General features: G+C 48.5%; 1 protein-coding gene across 1 annotated transcript; it reads right to left on the reverse strand.

Moving 5' to 3' along the window:
• Positions 1-5,026: 5,026 nt before the first annotated feature.
• Positions 5,027-18,561, reverse strand: LOC114446452 (uncharacterized). Its single transcript, XM_028422093.1, has 8 exons — positions 18,327-18,561; positions 11,212-11,265; positions 11,061-11,123; positions 8,898-9,032; positions 8,647-8,821; positions 5,998-6,137; positions 5,689-5,811; positions 5,027-5,532 (listed from the first exon to the last, which is right to left on the reverse strand). Exons 1-8 carry the CDS (start codon positions 18,532-18,534, stop codon positions 5,252-5,254), a joined length of 1,179 nt encoding a protein of 392 aa, XP_028277894.1. The 5' UTR covers positions 18,535-18,561; the 3' UTR covers positions 5,027-5,251.
• Positions 18,562-19,421: the final 860 nt, after the last annotated feature.

A 19,421-nucleotide genomic window follows, 5' to 3' on the forward strand; every position in this document is an offset into this window, starting at 1 on the left:
AGGGAAGGACTGAGGAAGAGCAGAGAAAGAGGAACCAAATCTCAAAAATACTAATAAATGACAAGAGGGATAAACAATAAGAATACAATACCAGGAACAAGCACAGGATCATAACAGTACCCCCCCCTCAAGGGACGGCTCCCAGACGTCCCAGGAAAGAAAACCAAAAGGCGCAGCTGAGCCGGGAGGGAGGGGGGAGGCCCGGAGGAGGGACCAAAACAAAATTACAAGGAGCCAAAGTTCAACAAAGGGTGACCCAATGGGCAAAAGTTCAGGAGGACGACGAGGTACAGAAATGGCCAAAGGCCACAGAGTCAAAATGGCCAGGGGGCCAAAACAGAGTCAAAATGGCCAGGGGGGCAAAACAGAGTCAAAATGGCCAGGGGGGCAAAACAGAGTCAAAATGGCCAGGGGGCCAAAACACTCAGGGGTTGGGGCCTTCTGGGTCCTGACAGACGCCCAACAGAGGCAGGGAGAAGGGCAAAAGGCCAGTGGAGGCGGAGTCATGGGCCCTCCAGGGTCCGGTCGGAAGACCAGCAGAGACAGTGAGCTGGACCCTCCGGGGTCCGGTCGGAAGGCCAGCAGGGACAGGGAGCTGGACCCTCTGGGGTCCGGGCTGAAGGCCAGCAGGGACAGGGAGCTGGACCCTCCGGGGTCCGGGCTGAAGGCCAGCAGGGACAGGGAGCTGGACCCTCCGGGGTCCGGGCTGAAGGCCAGCAGGGACAGGGAGCTGGACCCTCCGGGGTCCGGGCTGAAGGCCAGCAGGGACAGGGAGCTGGACCCTCCGGGGTCCGGGCTGAAGGCCAGCAGAGACGGAGATGCGGACCCTCCAGGGTCCGGGCGGAAGACCACCAGAGACGGAGACGCGGACCCTCCAGGGTCCGGGCGGAAGGCCACCAGAGACGGAGACGCGGACCCTCCAGGGTCCGGGCGGAAGACCACCAGAGACGGAGACGCGGGCCCTCCAGGGTCAGGGCGGAAGAACACCAGCGAGGACGAGGCCGGGGACCCTCCAGGGTCCGGACAGGAGGCGGACCCTCCAGGGTCCGGGCGGAAGACCACCAGAGACGGAGACGCGGGCCCTCCAGGGTCAGGGCGGAAGAACACCAGCGAGGACGAGGCCGGGGACCCTCCAGGGTCCGGACAGGAGGCCAGAGCCGAAGACGAGGCCAAGGCAGAGGACCCTCCGGGGTCCGGACAGGAAACCAGAGACGAGGACCCTCCGGGGTCCGGACAGGAAACCAGAGACGAGGACCCTCCGGGGACCGGACAGGAAACCAGAGACGAGGAAACTTCGGTGACTAGACCGGTCACAACGGCTGAAGGTTCTACTGGGTCAGGACTGTGACCCAGGACCGAACAGGAGGCTGAGGCTGAAAGTCCAACATAATCCGAATAGACTATCCCCAGAGTCAACGTCAAAGCCACAGCTGTTCCACAAAATAAAAAATCCAATGTCTCGTTGGACAGTTCACAAGGGGCAGCACAGGGAAGACCACCCTCGGGTGGCTCGGGAGGAAGTGACGTCGCCAGGAGTCCACCCTCTGAAGGAGCGGGGAGGAGCTCTGACGGAGCGGGGAGGAGCGACGTCGCCAGGAGTCCGCCCTCTGAAGGAACGGGGAGGAGCTCTGACGGAGCGGGGAGGAGCGACGTCATCTGGAGTCCGCCCTCTGAAGGAGCGGGGAGGAGCTCTGACGGAGCGGGGAGGAGCGACGTCGTCTGGAGTCCGCCCTCTGAAGGAGCGGGGAGGAGCGACGTCGTCTGGAGTCCGCCCTCTGAAGGAGCGGGGAGGAGCTCTGACGGAGCGGGGAGACCTGCCCCCCTGGGTTGAACGGAGCCCTCGGCCTCTGCAGGAACACCCAGGGAGAGATGAGCTGGGGGCGACATCGTCGACCTGCCAGCTGAAGCAGGAACAGGCGAGGAAGGAGTAGCTGAAGGGGTAGCAGGGGCTGGGCGAATGGCCCAGGCAGGGAGTGCTGGAGCCACCGGAGGGGGGAACTCCTCCATCTTCCGGAACACAGGGTGGTAGGTTGAGTGCATCCACGGTTCAGTGACCAGGACCTCCTCCATCTTAACCCGCAGCTTCTGCATCTCCCCATGGAGGTCCCCTAAGCGCAGCAGCAGGGACATTCGGTGGGCACACCACTGCTGAATCTCCCTTTCATCTGAGGGGGGAGATGGCATGTGGTCCACCCAGTTCACGGCATCATGGAGCCTTACCATGTGCTCGTTTAAGACCCTCCAACTGAAAAAGAGCTCCACCGGGTCAACTAATTGGTCTGCTGGGTCCATTTGTAGGTCAGATCATTCTGTTGTGTTCGGTGAGGAAATTGGACCCAAATGCAGACCAAAGTGGTGTTTAAACAAAGGTGAGCTTTAATGAAGCCAAAAACACAGTCCAGGGTACAAGAAAGACCAAACTAAACTGTGACTGAGCAACAAAAATACAAAGCTATACAACAAACCTGGGGAGAAGAAGTTCATGGCACGGGAGTGACAAACACAATGATCTGACTAAGACAAAGGGAAGCACAAGGCTTAAATAAGGAGGGTGAAACACAGGTGAACACAATCAGGGGGGAGCTAATAATCAGGGTGGAGGAACAGAAGGAGAGAGGGAAGGACTGAGGAGGAGCAGAGAAGGAGGAGGGAGGAACAGAAGGAGAGAGGGAAGGACTGAGGAAGAGCAGAGAAAGAGGAACCAAATCTCAAAAATACTAATAAATGACAAGAGGGATAAACAATAAGAATACAAAACCAGGAACAAGCACAGGATCATAACAGCGTCCACACTAACACTAAACATTGATCTCAAGTAGGGGGCCACAAAATATCGGCTCGCGGGCCGCAGCTTAGAGACCCCTGCTGTAGCTGCAGTCTGTGGAGTTACAGTCGTTTCTTTACTATTCCATAAAAACACAAAGATTTATTTTGATTGGTTTGCTCGAAAATCGGTCCTGCGACTTCAGTACACCTAAATGGGCGGGGCCTACGCTGGTGGATGAGAGAAGAGTTTCTGTTGGTGGGTTTGACCTGGATCCAGAGCGGGCTACACCTTCAGCGTCGCACCCACTTCTTCCTTGTGTTAAGCTACCAGGAGGTAAGTTCATAGTCTGTTGCTCTTTGTAATGAATCAGACTAAACAGAGCAGGCTACAGCCTTCTGTACAGAATGAACAGGAAGTGGACAGACTTTAAATTGGTTCTTATTGTATCACCTGCACCCTGCACCTTCAATACAAGGTGCGACATAAAGGTGAACCTTAAAAGCAGATAAAACTAAGATAAAAAGGTGCTGCTTCATCATCTGTTTCCTGGTTCCTCCCCCAAATCAAAACACACAGACTTTATGTGCAATGCTGTGTTTATTGTTTAATGAAGACAGAATCAGAACCATCACACTGTGGATAAAGACACATGTTCCATCACTGTTGATCATTCAGAGTGTTTTGATGCAGATGCAGAGGAAACATTTCAAACATGTGAATGAGTGGTTGCCCTGCATCCTTCTTCATATGGAGGAAGATGAGATCTTTACATTGTTACAGTGATTCATGCTGATCTGATTACAACAGGAAGTGACCCCCTCTCACATGGTGAACAGCAGGTGACCACTGAAGGTGGTGTGGTGATTTCCATTATCAAATATCTGTGAGTCAGACCACTGACGCAGGAACACCTGATCTCCAGGGTTCAGCTGCAGTGTGGCAGCATTAGTGACAGATGAGAAATGAGACGGTTGATGTTCATACGCTATATAAATGTGCTCTGAATTCCTGAACAACACAGCACCTGTGGGGTGTACTCCATGGTTAACCACGTGCCACTCAAAGTGGTACAGTCCTCTGACAGGTGCAGTGAAGATACCTGAGGACAGAAGCAGCAGTTAGACCATCAGACTGACCTCAGCTGAGAGCAGACGTTCAGTGCTGTTGTTACCTGTGTGTGGGCTGTAGGCGTTTCCGATGTTTGTGACGACATGTTTGAAGATCAGAGGGGTAAAAGTGTTGAAGGGTCCGACCGTAAGTTGACTTTCTGTTGTCAGTGAGGCTGAGAAAGCCACCTGCTTGGCTGAGAGAGGAAAGTGTCATTTTAAGCTTTGTGTTGTTCTGCTGTACATATGTACACACATGATCTGTTGTTCAGACTTCAAACTGTACCTTGGAGCTGCTGCTTCAGCTGGTCCATCTCAGTTTTCTGTTTCTCCAGATTTGTTACCTGTTCTGGAAAAAAGAGGAAAGAAGTTGTTACATGTTTGGACTGAGACACAGCTCAGCAGCACAGATCTGTTGTTCAGACTTCAGGCTGTACCTTGGAGCTGCTTTCTCAGCTGGGTGGACTCAGTGTAGAACAAATATTGGATTCAATAAAACATAAAACCATCTCTGTCACTTCTACCTGACGTAACATGTACCTGTATCTTTTCTTTGTAGGGACTTGATCTCCTCCTTCTGAACAGCCAGAGAGGCGGCCATCTCTCTCAGCACAGCGTGGATGTTCAGGGGACAGGGCTGGAGGTACTCCACCTGCTGGGCAAGAACTTCTTTTTCTGCTTTTGTCTGATTCTTGGAGTCAGAACCAGCCAGAAGGCAGAGCAGGAACATCACGGTGGTCTTCATCCTCTCAGTGGATCCTGTACAGGTGAACTGTGTCTGTAACTCTGAGTGAGCTTTATAAAGGAGATGAAAGAGGTGTGACTGCTGGAACATAATATGTTGTTACAATGGTGTTTATGCAAAGATAATAAACTGAACAGCTGACCATCCATCAAGTTACAGGTTTGTTGAGCCCTGTAATCACAATACTTTCTGAATGTATCCGGCTTCCATTCAAAGAACTGCAGACTGGTTGTTGTAGTGATGCAGCTCGGGGTCATTGCAGCTGCTGTAAACAGGTTTGGTTTGTTTTGGTTGGATACAGGTCTGTATCAGGCTGCAGCGTGTGAAGCAGGTGTTCTCCTGCTTCATCATCTGTTTCCTGGTTCCTCCCCCAAATCAAAACACACAGACTTTATGTGCAATGCTGTGTTTATTGTTTAATGAAGACAGAATCAGAACCATCACACTGTGGATAAAGACACATGTTCCATCACTGTCAATCATTCAGAGTGTTTTGATGCAGATGCAGAGGAAACATTTCAAACATGTGAATGAGTGGTTGCCCTGCATCCTTCTTCATATGGAGGAAGATGAGATCTTTACATTGTTACAGTGATTCATGCTGATCTGATTACAACAGGAAGTGACCCCCTCTCACATGGTGAACAGCAGGTGACCACTGAAGGTGGTGTGGTGATAGAGATTATCAAATATCTTGGTTCCAGCCCAGAGGCGCACAGACACTTGATCTCCCGCCTTCAGCTGCAGCGTCACGCCATTGGCAGCGGTTCCAAAGAGGCCGGCTGTCTGCTGCTCCCACGCTAAAAAGATTTGGTCTGAATTCTTGAACAACCCAGCAGATGTAGGACTTGGACCGTGGACACCTATGTACCACTCAAAGTGGTACGCTCCTGTCACCGGCGCCGTGAACAAACCTGTAGGACATTGTTTTGGACATGTTACCAGGAGTTTTATGGCTTTATGTCTTTACCCTCAGCCCTTAAAATACCATCGGAGTTCTGCACAGAGCGTCTAACTGAAACCACATTTTACTGAACTGACTGGCTGAGATGAGGCGTTGCTATGGTTACCTGTCTCTGGGCTGTAGGCATTTCCAATGTTGGTGACAACGTGTTTGAAGACCAGAACCGTGTGTTTGTCAAAGGGTCCAAGAGTTAGCTCGCCTCCAACCACCAGGGAGGCGGAGAAAGCCACTGGTTTGATTGAGAGAGATCATGATTACATTATGTTCAGTCCAACTTCTGCATGTGACAAAGAGCTTCTCTGCTGACCCACATCAACTGTAACAACAAACCTAAAGCTGTGGTTATAAAGAGGAACAAAGACGATGAAGAGACCACTGTGAGCAGTTTGTGAGAAGAAATGATATCACGCCGTACCCGCGTTCTCCTTTGGTGAGCAGACGATTTCCACCTTCTGAACAGCCGATTGAGCGGAAACAGAAGCAACCAGGAGGAGCAGCAGGAGCAACATGGTGATCTTCATCCTCAGTAGAACCTGTGCAGGTGAACTGTGCTGTCTGCAACCCAGAATGAGCTTTATAGAGCAGATAAAAGAGGTGTGAACATGAGGAGGAAGTTAAGACTTATTTGATTAAATAAATAAACTGACAGCGAGCAGAATTCACAGAGGACTCTGACAACTGCAGACACACTATGGAGGAGTGTCTTCTTCAGGCTGTTTGCACAGGCACTAGTCTGCAAAGACAGTTTTAGGGTCAGGAAGAACATGGCACAGAGGCCATGAAGAGCTGCTCCCACCTGTGCATAAGTGAGGTCCAACAGCATCAATGAACTGAAGACATGATGTGAAGAAGAAAGCATCAGAATCCCTCCATGTGACAGACTGATGGAATCAAACAGGAAGCTGCAGTGTCTGGCGGCTAAAGCTGGATCTACACGCTGCTGAATCAACTGCTGAACTCATGTTTCTTCAATAAATAACTGTTATGTTTGTGTTTTGCTTAAAACTGATCCACTGCAGTCACATGAGATCATCAACAGAGGAGGTCCAAACTCCTGACTGCAGCTGCTGCAGGGACAGTACGGCCTTGAACCTCCAAGCTTAACCATCTTTCTCCACAAAGAGGAGAGGACACTGAGGACACTGGGGACAGACTATTTACTGCACTGAGGTGCAGTCCACTCAGACTTAAAAAAGGTCCTTGTCCAGCTGACAGCAGGAGGACAGTCACAGTGTGTGGTCAGAGCTACATGTGTCCACTGCACTGACACCTGCTATGCTATGAGCGCCTGAAGGCCCTAAACACCACCACACATCACCAGCAGAGTCACTGGCGGCTTCAGAGCTGCACAGCTCCATCTGCTCTGTCTCCTCCACCATGGCTTCATCAGCACTGCTCTACATCAGAGAACTACACAGGAGACAGCCCATTCCTGTGGGTTCTGCCAGAGGTCTTTAGAGACGACAGCAAGAGCTCATCCACAGAAGAAACCAGCAGCCGGGTCAGGAAGCCAGATCCTGCTCTCAGCACGGATGTTGTGGTAGGACTGAGGGTCACATGTCATGCAGCCGTTCATGCAAAGAGAAACACTTTCACAGTGCTGCTACTGTAAACATCTGAGCTGTCAATCAAAACCACATCCTAGTGCGGGCAGAACACATGTACTGATGAAGTGATCATATCCTCATTGGCCTGTCTGGCACACAGTGGACCGACCAGCTGTTACAGCAGGACAGGAGCATGCTGGCACAGAGCCATGCTCAGACACTGGCATGTCTGACCTTTGAACCATCAGGACAGATGGGTCAGAAAATGAAACCCTTCTTCCAGAAAACTATTGAAATTGCAAATGTTTTGGTATTCACATGTTTATCTCTCATGTTTGCATTGGAACAACACAATTTGTGGGGGTGGGATCTGTGGCAATGCTGCTGGCCTTGTTCCTTTGTCAGCGTAGACTGAGTCCAGGTCTGGCAGGGGGTCACAGTGAGATGAAGCTCTGTGTAGCACTTCTGTAGGAGTTCACCAACAGCTGGAAGGACAGTCTGTCAGCTTCCTGAGGAAGAGAAAGCTTTGTTGCGCTTTCTTGACCAGGTGGGAGGTTCAGGTGAGACCTGATGTGGAGACGTCGGGAACTTGGTGTTGTCTGGTCACTGCAGTTTTTAGTCAGTGTGAGTTAGCCTGTAGCTTAACACAAAGACCTCCTCTCTGGCCCTGCTGTTTCTCCTGCGCTCTCCTCTACCTGGGTGGGACTGTAATGGCTTCACTAGTCTTCTTCCAGAAAGCTATTGAAATTGCAAATGTTTCGGTATTCACATGTTTATCTCATGTTTGCATTGGAACAACACAAAAAGACAAACCTGATGAAAATCCTTATATTACTGAATAATCCACCATGACGCTCTGGGAGGACGGACAAACCAAAGGATCAAGAAGGACGTCTGACAGCTACCAGAGGAGGTAAAGAAAAGCCCTGCCTTTAGTCTGGATCTGTGCCCGTGGCTGTCGTGCAGTCCAGACAGATTGTGTGGTGTGAGGAGGTCATTCATGCCACAACACACCTGTTGATAGGGTCTGTGTCGGAGTCCTGTCAGACGACACTCATCCAAAGATCCCAGCCGGCACTGAATCAGCCTGAATTGTGGTGTATGTTTTTTTTAATGCTTTTATTGAATGTTTTTGTCTCCATTGTGCTCACTGGTTCATTCAATGTTTCCTTGGTCTGTTTGTTCTTTCAGGTGTGGTACAGTGAAGCAGCTGTTTTCCTGCTTCATCATCTGTTTCCTGGTTCCTCCCCCAAATCAAAACACACAGACTTTATGTGCAATGCTGTGTTTATTGTTTAATGAAGACAGAATCAGAACCATCAGCACTGTGGATAAAGACACATGTTCCATCACTGTCGATCATTCAGAGTGTTTTGATGCAGATGCAGAGGAAACATTTCAAACATGTGAATGAGTGGTTGCCCTGCATCCTTCTTCATATGGAGGAAGATGAGATCTTTACATTGTTACAGTGATTCATGCTGATCTGATTACAACAGGAAGTGACCCCCTCTCACATGGTGAACACCAGGTGACCACTGAAGGTGGTGTGGTGGTTGTGATTATCATATACCACTGAGTTAGCCCACTGACGCAGGTACACCTGATCTCCAGGCTGCAGCAGCAGTGTAGCAGCATTAGTGACAGATGAGTAATGAGATGGTTGATGTTCATACGCTATATAAATGTGCTCTGAATTCAGACAGAAGCAGCAGTTAGACCATCAGACTGACCTCAGCTGAGAGCAGACGTTCAGTCCTGTTGTTACCTGTGTGTGGGCTGTAGGCGCTTCCGATGTTTGTGACGACATGTTTGAAGATCAGAGTGGTGTATGTGTTAAAGGGTCCAAGAGTTTCAATCTGATCATTGGGCAGCAGTGAGGCTGAGAAAGCCACCTGTTTGGCTGAGAGAGGAAAGTGTCATTTTAAGCTTTGTGTTGTTCTGCTGTACATATGTACACATGATCTGTTGTTCAGACTTCAAACTGTACCTTGAAGCTGCTGCTTCAGCTGGTCCGTCTCAGTTTTCTGTTTCTCCAGATTTGTTACCTGTTCTGAAAAAAAAATTGTAATTATAAACCTTTAAACTTGTTTTTCTGAGACCCAGTCTGCTTGTTTGTGTCCTTTGTGGTTTGTGGTCCAAATATTAAGCTACCCTACTAAGTCCTGTTGTGCTCAATAGAGGACTTCCAGCCTTTGCAATGACTACTCATGTGTTTGGGTTGAGGGCAACTTTCTCTTCATGCTAAGATGAAATGGAGACTTTTTTACCCAAGTAACCAGGAATCATAAATCATAAATAAAAAAGAATAAACACCTGTTGTTAGTAAAAATAATGACCCTTTCATCAGTAACAGCTGTGATGGACATGAGAACGATTTAATGAGGTTAGCCAATAGCTAACTAGCCTGCTTACTTTGTTATTTTCATTTAAAGATTCAAACCTGGCCTACCTAGATCTCCTGAACGCTTTCAATTCAATACTTTCCTCAGTACATAACAGAAAACCTGTTCTGAAGCAGTTCAACAAGTTGTACACAACGTGCTGTGAAAATACTTTTAGAACATCCTGAGTTGACCTCTTCTTTTAGCTCTGACTAGGCAGGAAAAAAGTTAGTCAGGAGGATAAGACATGATCTGTTGTTCAGACTTCCTGAAACACCTGCGTGCTGTTGTGGAACCATCGCTGGACCCCCTGCAGTTTGCTTACCAGCCCCGTATTGGAGTGGAGGACGCCATCATCTACCTGCTGCACAGAGCACACACCTACTTGGAGGAGGCAGGTAACACTGTTAGAATCATGTTCTTTGATTTTTCCAGTGCCTTTAACACCATGCAGCCTGCCCTTTTGAATAGGAAGCTCCTGGACATGCAGGTAGAGACCCCACTGGTCACCTGGATCACTAACTATCTTACAGGTCGACCACAATTTGTGAGGCTGAGGAACACCGTCTCGGACACGATAGTGAGCAGCACGGGGGCACCCCAGGGCACGGTACTGTCTCCATTCCTGTTCACACTCTATACATCGGACTTCAGACACTGCTCACAGTCCTGCCACCTGCAGAAGTTCTCGGATGACTCTGCCATTGTGGGCTGTACCAGCAGAGGTCGGGAGGCGGAGTATATGAGTGTGGTGGACAGCTTTGTGGAGTGGTGCGGACAGAACCACCTGCAGCTGAATGTCACAAAGACAAGAGAGCTGGTGGTGGACTTCAGGAAGCACCAGACACTCCCTAACCCGGTCAGCATCAAGGGTACCAACGTGGACATTGTGGACAGCTACAAATACCTGGGTGTCCACATTGACCACAAACTGGACTGGTCCACAAACGCAGAGGCAATATACAGGAAGGGACAGAGTCGCCTGTATCTACTGAGGAGACTCAGGTCCTTTAACGTCTGCCAGACCATGCTGCAGATGTTTTACCACTCGGTGGTCTCCAGCGTCATCTTCTACGCTGTAGTGTGCTGGGGCAGCAGGATGAAGGCGGCCGACACCAACAGACTCAACAAGCTCATTAGGAAGGCTGGCTCGGTGCTGGGAGTGGAGCTGGAGTCTGTGGTGGAGGTGACGGAGAGGAGGATACTGAGGAAACTCCTCAGTATTCGTAACAACACGTCTCACCCCCTGCACGACACACTGCTGTCCTACAGGAGCACATTCAGTGGTAGACTGAGACTACGAGGAGCAGCACAGAACGCCACAGGAGGTCCTTCCTGCCAGTGGCCATTAGACTGTAACTCCTCCCCTTTCTGTAGGGAGAAGCGCTAGATAATCATGTCAGGCATCACTGTCATTCCTATATTATGTTTACTTAGCACCTTACATCTCCATATTGTATCCATGTATCATATATTGTGCTCATACCGCGTACTGTACTCTTTTTGGATTATAGTGACACTTATACTTATCTTATCTTAAACTGTACCTTGAAGCTGCTGCTTCAGCTGGTCCGTCTCAGTTTTCTGTTTCTCCAGATTTGTTACCTGTTCTGGAAAAAAGAGGAAAGAAGTCGTTACATGTTTGGACTGAGACACAGCTCAGCAGCACAGATCTGTTGTTCAGACTTCAGGCTGTACCTTGGAGCTGCTTTCTCAGCTGGGTGGACTCAGTGTTCTGTTTCTCCAGATTTTCTAAAAAAAACCTTCACACCATCAGTTTCTTTGGAAACTCAACATTTGTAGAATAAATATTGGATTCAATAAAACATAAAACCATCTCTGTCACTTCTACCTGACGTAACATGTACCTGTATTTTGTCTTTGTAGGGACTTTTGTAGGGATCTCCTCCTTCTGAGCAGCCAGATAGGCGGCCATCTCTCTCAGCACAGCGTGGATGTCCAGGGGACGAGGCTGGATGTTCTTGACCTGCTGGGCAAGAACTTCTTTTTCTGCTTCTGTCTGATTCTTGGAGTCAGAACCAGCCAGAAGGCAGAGCAGGAACATCACGGTGGTCTTCATCCTCTCAGTGGATCCTGTACAGGTGAAGTGTGTCTGTAACTCTGAGTGAGCTTTATAAAGCAGATGAAAGAGGTGTGACTGCTGGAACATAATATGTTGTTACAATGCTCTTTGTGTTCTCATTCTTTAATTACATCAGATAACCAGACAGACAGCTGAAGCCTGGTGTTGGATAACTGCAGTGAAGGAAAACGTTCAATTCAATCATTTGAACTGACTGGTGTGGTTCAGAGAGCTGAGAAGTGAGCCATAAGAATGTTTGCAGAGGAAGTATGAGGAAGTTTTCCTCAGCAGACCTGGATTTCTGGTCCACGTGTGGAGGTCCTGCAGGGGAGGAGACGTCTTCACTGTGATTCTGAGAAACACTCTTTGTTTCCGATAGGGATGCACCGAAATGAAAATTTGTGGCCGAAGTCGAATAAAAAATTAAAAGCTTGGCCGAATACTGAATGGTACCGAATACCTCCGAAAGCCAATGTCCTCCACAACACTGAACAGTTGGTCATCCAAGCCATGTGCTCCATTATCTTCTTTGTGATTCCGTTTGCTTTGGCATTGTCCTCTGAAAACTTTTCTTCTTTTCAAAGATGTCGGCCATGGACGGAGTGGGCATCCTGGGATCAGCTTTCCTTGCAGCTGCTGCAGCCGTCTCTCTCTCACTCAGCATGCTGTGTGGGGTGTTTGGCTTTCAGGTGACAAGTTAATGTAGTAGTGCTGAAGTTCTTTGTGGAGGAACCCCCTCTAGATAATTTGGCTGATCATTCATTGCAAACTGCAGTTCTGTTATCGCTCTCCTGCGCTTTGAAATATCTCCACACCGCCGACATGGTAACTGGCGCCAGGTCTCAGCGTCACTGTACACTGCGTGATCGCATCACACACGCCACTATTCGGCTGTGCTTTTAACTCACAACCGAAGGACGAATGTGGCTTTTTTGCAATATTCGGCTCAATATATTCGGTGCATCCTTGGATTTGTGTATTTGTAATAGCGGACAGAGATGATGAGTGTTTGGTTTCCTATCCAGAGTTTTGTTGTACGTTTGTAACACTTACTTATATTCACACCAAGTGGCAGCCTTCGGGGCTCAAAGTTGAAGCCCATGCGGAAATGTCGAAACTTGTAATTCATGCCGCAACTGCTAGGGGTTGGCTCCAAAAGCAAGTAATTTCCCATAGACTCCCATGTTAAAATAGCCGACTTCACAGCAGAAATTAACGTGTTTACAGCCTGTTTCCAGCCCTTTTTTTACAACTCACTCGTTTCAATTGTATTCTGACTTACAATTACGCATAATTATGGGCGTTGCCGCTTGAGTGACAGACAGTTGACGTATCACAGCGTGAGTTTACTGCTTCCACGATCGCCCCCCCCCTAAACCCCGCTCACTGCTGTAATGAACATAGAGAACAGTGTCATCTGCATACATCTGTATCGAGACATTTGGACACACAGACGGAGGTCGGCCAGTAATTAGAAATGGAGTGTGGCTCACCATCTTTAAATACTGGGACCACAACAGCTGACTTCCACATGCTTGGAAACCTTTGAAAGATTGATGATTTTAGTAATAAAGTGTGATGGCTGTGCTTACCTGTCTGTGGGCTGTAGGAGTTTCCGATGTTTGTGACGACACATTTAAAGATCAGAGGGGTAAAAGTGTTGAAGGGTCCAACAGTTACACTGTCAGCATCCCCCAGCAGTGAGGCTGAGAAGCATATCATTTGAGAAGGGAAAAGGATCAGCAGCTTCAAGCCTGAGGCCATGGTGCTGCGCTCACAACCCAGCCCCACATAAGTGGTTTGGTTCTGTATTTATTGATTCACATGTGTGTTCATGTATTGATGACCTTTGACTCCAGGCACTGTGGGACTCTTCTGGTCTGAAGGGTCCATCTGTCCTGATGGTTCAAAGGTCAGACATGCCAGTGTCTGAGCATGGCTCTGTGCCAGCATGCTCCTGTCCTGCTGTAACAGCTGGTCGGTCCACTGTGTGCCAGACAGGCCAATGAGGATATGATCACTTCATCAGTACATGTGTTCTGCCTGCACTAGGATGTGGTTTTGATTGACAGCTCAGATGTTTACAGTAGCAGCACTGTGGAAGTGTTTCTCTTTGCATGAACGGCTGCATGACATGTGACCCTCAGTCCTACCACAACATCCGTGCTGAGACCAGGATCTGGCTGCTTGTTTGAAGTGGTCTCTTGCTACAGGTCCAGAGCTGCAGTCAGGAGTTTGGGCCTCCTCTGTTGAAGATCTCAGTCCGTCTTGGTTCTGTGGGACAGGTGTTCATTGGCACACTGAATGCTGCAGTGTCCACTGGTTTAAATTCAGCATCACGTATGAAAGCTGCATAAAATAGCCTGATGCTGACATGTAGTTCCTTCTATCACCTGTACAGTGATCTTCCATCTGGCTGGATGCTCTTTACTGTCTGCAGAAAAAAGCTAAAAGCACAGCTTCAGCTAGCAGTGTGGATGCGCTGATGTGCTGTGTTGTTGTTTGGAGAAGTGTTGCTATGATTCATGTGTTGGAGTGAGACACGTTGGCCTGCACACATCTGCTGACTCAGCAGTGTTAGTGTTAACTCTGCATTGATGCTAAAGTCGCTAAAGGACAGAGCTAGCACATGTTGATGTGAGTTAGTGTTGCCTCAGCATTAAGAGTCAGCCCAAGTCCACATTGTGACTTCTTGTTTTCTTTGTGTTTCTGAGTTTTCACAGTGCTGCTACTGTGAACATCTGAGCTGACAGGCCGACTGCTGGATGTTTACTGAAGGTCCGGCTCAGCCGAGTGCCAAGCTGTCAATCAAAACCACATCCTAGTGCGGCCAGAACCTGTTATTGTTACAGACAGGACAGGAGCATGCTGACTCAGACACTAGTCCAGGTCTTTGTCTCTTCTAGGCTGGACTGCTGTAACTGATCATTATCAGGACGCCCAGGTCGCTCTCTGAGGAGTCTGCAGCTGATCCAGAACACTGCAGCCCGAGTACTGACAGGAACCAGCAGCATGGATCATATCCTCCTCCTCCTCACCCACAAGGCCCTCAGAGACCAAGCAGCATCACATTTCAGGACCCAACAGCACCATACAATCCCCACAGAAGGCTCTGCTCTCATGGTGCTGGTTCAGTTGTGGTTCCTAGGATCTTCAGAAGCAGAATGGGAGCCGGGCCTTTAGTTATCCGACCCTTCTCCTGTGAAACCAGATCCCAGTTTGGGTTCCAGAACACTGCAGCCAGAGTACTGACAGGAACCAGCAGCACGGATCATATCCCTCCTCAAAGTTCAAAGTACGTAAGACGCAAAGCACCAGCTGGGCCTGATGGCACCACGCAGTCCCTGAAGAACAGCCCACTGTGAGACTGCAGGTCTACTCGTGGTTCCCAGAGTAAGTAGAAGAGTCTTTAGCTGTCAAGCACCTCTCACATAAAAGGACAAACCCTGCTCAACAAGACTCTGAGGGTCCTCACAGAGGACAAAATGACATCCAGAGTAACAACATGAACAGCTCATCCATTCCTGAAGTGTTTAGATCCAAACACAATGACCTCAGTTTTGTCTGGATTCAAGAGCAAATGATTATGAGTCGTCCTGTCTAGATTTAGGGAAAGCTGATCTGCAGCCCAGCAGTGCTTAAGCATTAGGAGAATCTTCACGAGGAGGTTTGGGATCAGGAGGCAGGCTGACTGTGCTGCTGAACATTATCAGCTGTGCATTCTGCTCTGTCCCTCTTTTCCTTCTGTCATGTTTTGTTTTAGTGGTGCTGTTCTCCCTGCCTGCCTGCAGGGGGTGCTACATACCCATGTGTTAGTGCTGCAGCCTGTGGAGTGTGAGGCAGCAGCTGGAGGACACGGGGCTGGTCATCCTGCAGTGACTGTGGTTACCTTGAAGGTTCCAGTCTGTTAGGTGTGGAATAAATGAGCAGTGCAGCTCCTGCTGTTTCCGTCTTCAGCTGAGTTGAGATCTTGGTGGACGTGTTCAAGCTGCTGTGTTGGTTGTGTGAACACATTCCAGTGCTGTTCATGCAGGTCACAGGTGCCCTCAGGGATTGATACATGTTGATCAGCTGGTTGTTATCTGACCAGCCTATGGGCCTTCTGTGAGGCCGGCACAGCACCAACAGCAGGAGTTAATGGTGGGTTAATATGAATCCTTGTATTTGAACAAACCAGTTGAGGTAACTGCATCATATGAGTCGAATTAAACTAGTTTATAGAGTCAGAGCTACATATTCTGTTGTTGTAGTGTTAATACAGAATATTCCAGACGTTAGCTAGTTAGCACAGAGCACCCTCAGAAGTTTAGCTACCAACACGTCTGGCTGTTTGAAGTGTGTGTTTCAGTGTGTGACGGTTTCTTGGCTGGTTTGGTTTTTAAAGTGTGAATGTGAACCTCTGTCTTTTGGTAGCGCTAGCTACATGTTACCTAAGTGTTAGCTCAATGCTAACATTAGCCAAAGATGTATACACGTGCTGCCTTGGCCTCCAGTGGAAGAAAATGGAGGGCTGGAGGTTTATTTAGATGTTCGACCAAAACTTGTTTTATTGTCGCACAACGATGGTGTTAGAATGGAAGCTTTCATTTGGACTACAGAGGTGCTGTGGCTCTGGTTGTTCTGGGAGCAGGAAGAGCCAAGAGTCCTCTTTCACCATGAATACCAGCATCTACGTCCTCCTCTGCTGCTTTACCCGGCCAGTCGGCAGCAAGAGGCTGACGCTGCTCCAAGCTTCTCCCTGTTTAAAGGGAGTTGGTCCTCTTACTGTCTCTTTAAGCACTGCTGGATCAGGCTCTGGGTTTCAGTCAAGGTTCTACAGGCTGTTCTGGTTGTAACAGACACTGTAGAAGTTAAAGTGAATCCTGGAGCACTGAAGAGCAGCAGCAAGGTGTTGTAGAGCTGCAGCGTGTGAAGCAGGTGTTTTCCTGCTTCATCATCTGTTTCCTGGTTCCTCCCCCAAATCAAAACACACAGACTTTATGTGCAATGCTGTGTTTATTGTTTAATGAAGACAGAATCAGAACCATCACACTGTGGATAAAGACACATGTTCCATCACTGTCAATCATTCAGAGTGTTTTGATGCAGATGCAGAGGAAACATTTCAAACATGTGAATGAGTGGTTGCCCTGCATCCTTCTTCATATGGAGGAAGATGAGATCTTTACATTGTTACAGTGATTCATGCTGATCTGATTACAACAGGAAGTGACCCCCTCTCACATGGTGAACAGCAGGTGACCACTGAAGGTGGTGTGGTGGTTGTAGCTGTCAAACACCACTGAGGTAACCCACTGACTCAGGTACACCTGGTCTCCAGGCTGCAGCAGCAGTGTGGCAGCATTGGACCCAGATGAGTGATGAGACGGTTGATGTTCATATGCTATATAAATGTACTCTGAATTCCTGTACAACATAGCGCCTGTGGGATTTTGTCCTCCACCTGCAGTGATACACCACTCAAAGTTGTACACTCCTTTGACAGGTGCAGTGAAGATACCTGAGGACAGAAGCAGCAGTTAGACCATCAGACTGACCTCAGCTGAGAGCAGACGTTCAGTGCTGTTCCCTTTATTTAATGTAATTAATTTAATGTATGTGTTGATTTCAGGGACAGTGACACTGTATGTGTTCAGGTTTCTGATGGTTTTGGGGGAGTCTCCATTCTGCAGCAGCTTGAACAGAAAAGGCTGTTTGACCCAACAGACTTTTCCTAAGGGGGGTGATACAGTCCCCTCTCACTGCCCCTCTGGTTCTGCTATGATCAGCTGATCGGATGTTAACGAACTGTGTAAGAGGAGGGGATGACAGACCATCACTCATTTGATAAATGAGACAGAGATTTGTGTTTTTGTAATAGCGGACAGTGACGATGAGTGTTTGGGACACACAGACGGAGGTCGGCCTGTAATCAGAAATGTGTGGATCACCATCTTTAAATACTGGGACCACAACAGCTGACTTCCACATGCTTGGAAACCTGCCCTGTGATTTTAGTAATAAGGTGTGATGGCTGTGCTTACCTGTGTGTGGGCTGTAGGCGTTTCCGATGTTTGTGAAGACACGTTTGAAGATCAGAGGGGTATGTGTGTTGAAGGGTCCAAGAGTTACACTGTGACCTTCCCCCAGCAGTGAGGTTGAGAAAGCCACCTGTTTGACTGAGGCAGAAAAATGTTATTTTAAACCTTTAAAACTTGATTTTCAGTCAGTTGATTTTCAGTCAGTTGCAGAGTTTGCTTGTTTGTGTCCTCTGTCCTTTGTGGTCCAAATATTAAGCCAAGTGTTTGGGTTGAGGGCAACTTTCTCTTCATGCCAAGATGAAATGGAGACTTTTGTTTTATTGGGTTCAGAATAAAAACCTTTTGTTAGTAGAACTTGTGACCCTTTCATCAGTACAGAACAAAACATACAACAAGGACAAATGTCAGTTTATGCTGTGAAATCTCAAGGGAAAATATTTCTAAATTGTATTTTAGCTCTGAACAGGCAGGAAAAGGTTAAAGTCAGGAGGATAAGACATGATGTGTTGTTCAGAACTCAGGCTGTACCTTGGAGCTGCTGCTTCAGCTGGTCCATCTCAGTTTTCTGTTTCTCCAGGTTTGTTACCTGTTCTGGAAAAAAAACCTTCACACCATCAGTTTCTTTGGAAACTCAACATTTGTAGAATAAATATTGGATCCAATAAAAACATAAAACCATCTCTGTCACTTCTACCTGACGTAACATGTACCTGTATTTTGTCTTTGTAGGGACTTGATCTCCTCCTTCTGAACAGCCAGAGAGGCGGCCATCTCTCTCAGCACAGCGTGGATGTCCGACAGGGGCCATGGCTGGAGGTACTCCACCTGCCGGGCAAGAATTTCGTTTTCTGCTTCTGTCAGATTCTTGGAGTTAGAACCAGCCAGAAGGAACAGCAGGAACATCACGGTGGTCTTCATCCTCTCAGTGGATCCTGTACAGGTGAAGTGTGTCTGTAACTCTGAGTGAGCTTTATAAAGCAGATGAAAGAGGTGTGAGGGCTGGGGACAGAACCTGTCCCACTGGTCTTTCCATCAGATACCTTGACAGACAGCTGACATCTGATGTTAGATAATCTAATGATAGGTGTGATGATGGCACATGGCCAGGCTGGGATCGAACCTGACAAACAAGCTCCGTCAGCATGACACCCATTATCACATCCTGTGTGTGTCAGAGGTGAACGTGTGTTTAAGGCACTCTGAGGTTTCTATGTGTCATTAAACCACAGGCAAAGACAGACCAGAAAGTCCAAGAGGTCCACATGTTTTCAGAGACGACAGGACAGATAGCTGCCTGTAATTATGAAGGGACATATAATAATCCATAGCAGCAGGGGGGCAGAGGCGTCTTCTTCCGTCATCATCCATCCTCATCTGTTCATTAGGGAGGTGTAAGGATGGATCCTGGTCTCTCTGCCCAGCTGGCCCTGTACCCTTTTGAACTGAGGCCTTCTCATCTCAGAGGGGCTTGTGGTCTGGGCCTAACCCTAACCCAGCACCTGCACGGTCCAGAGCCTGGGTCCAACACAATGTCGGCCAGGTCCCCCCTGACCCCCACAGTGGCTTCATCAGGTGAAGCCTGAGCTCTGCACCCTTTTGTTCATACCCAGATTTCATCCCCACAGTGCGGTGTGGACACATCCGAGAAACACAAAGTCCTCCACAACATGTAAATCTGGTTTAAAATAACATTCATTGGCGCTGGTCCTGGGTCCTGGTGTATTTTGCAGACTGCATGGTGCGGGGTCAGAGTAGCAAAGACGTAAAGCCGCTGAGCTCAGCAGGTGGAGCAGAAGGTTAATAGT

Source organism: Parambassis ranga, chromosome 14, assembly GCF_900634625.1.
Source record: "Parambassis ranga chromosome 14, fParRan2.1, whole genome shotgun sequence".
Classification (NCBI taxonomy): Eukaryota; Metazoa; Chordata; class Actinopteri; family Ambassidae; genus Parambassis; species Parambassis ranga.

Bases quoted from the DNA above. Each gene is read 5' to 3' on its own strand.
- LOC114446452 (XM_028422093.1), bottom strand. From the start codon at position 18,534: ATGAAGACCACCGTGATGTTCCTGCTGTTCCTTCTGGCTGGTTCTAAC. The intron at 11,266-18,326 runs GTACATGTTACG...GGTTTTTTTTAG, and splicing joins CCTACAAAGACAAAATACAG to AAAATCTGGAGAAACAGAAC. The intron at 9,033-11,060 runs GTACAGTTTAAG...TTCCTCTCTCAG, and splicing joins GCTGAAGCAGCAGCTTCAAG to CCAAACAGGTGGCTTTCTCA.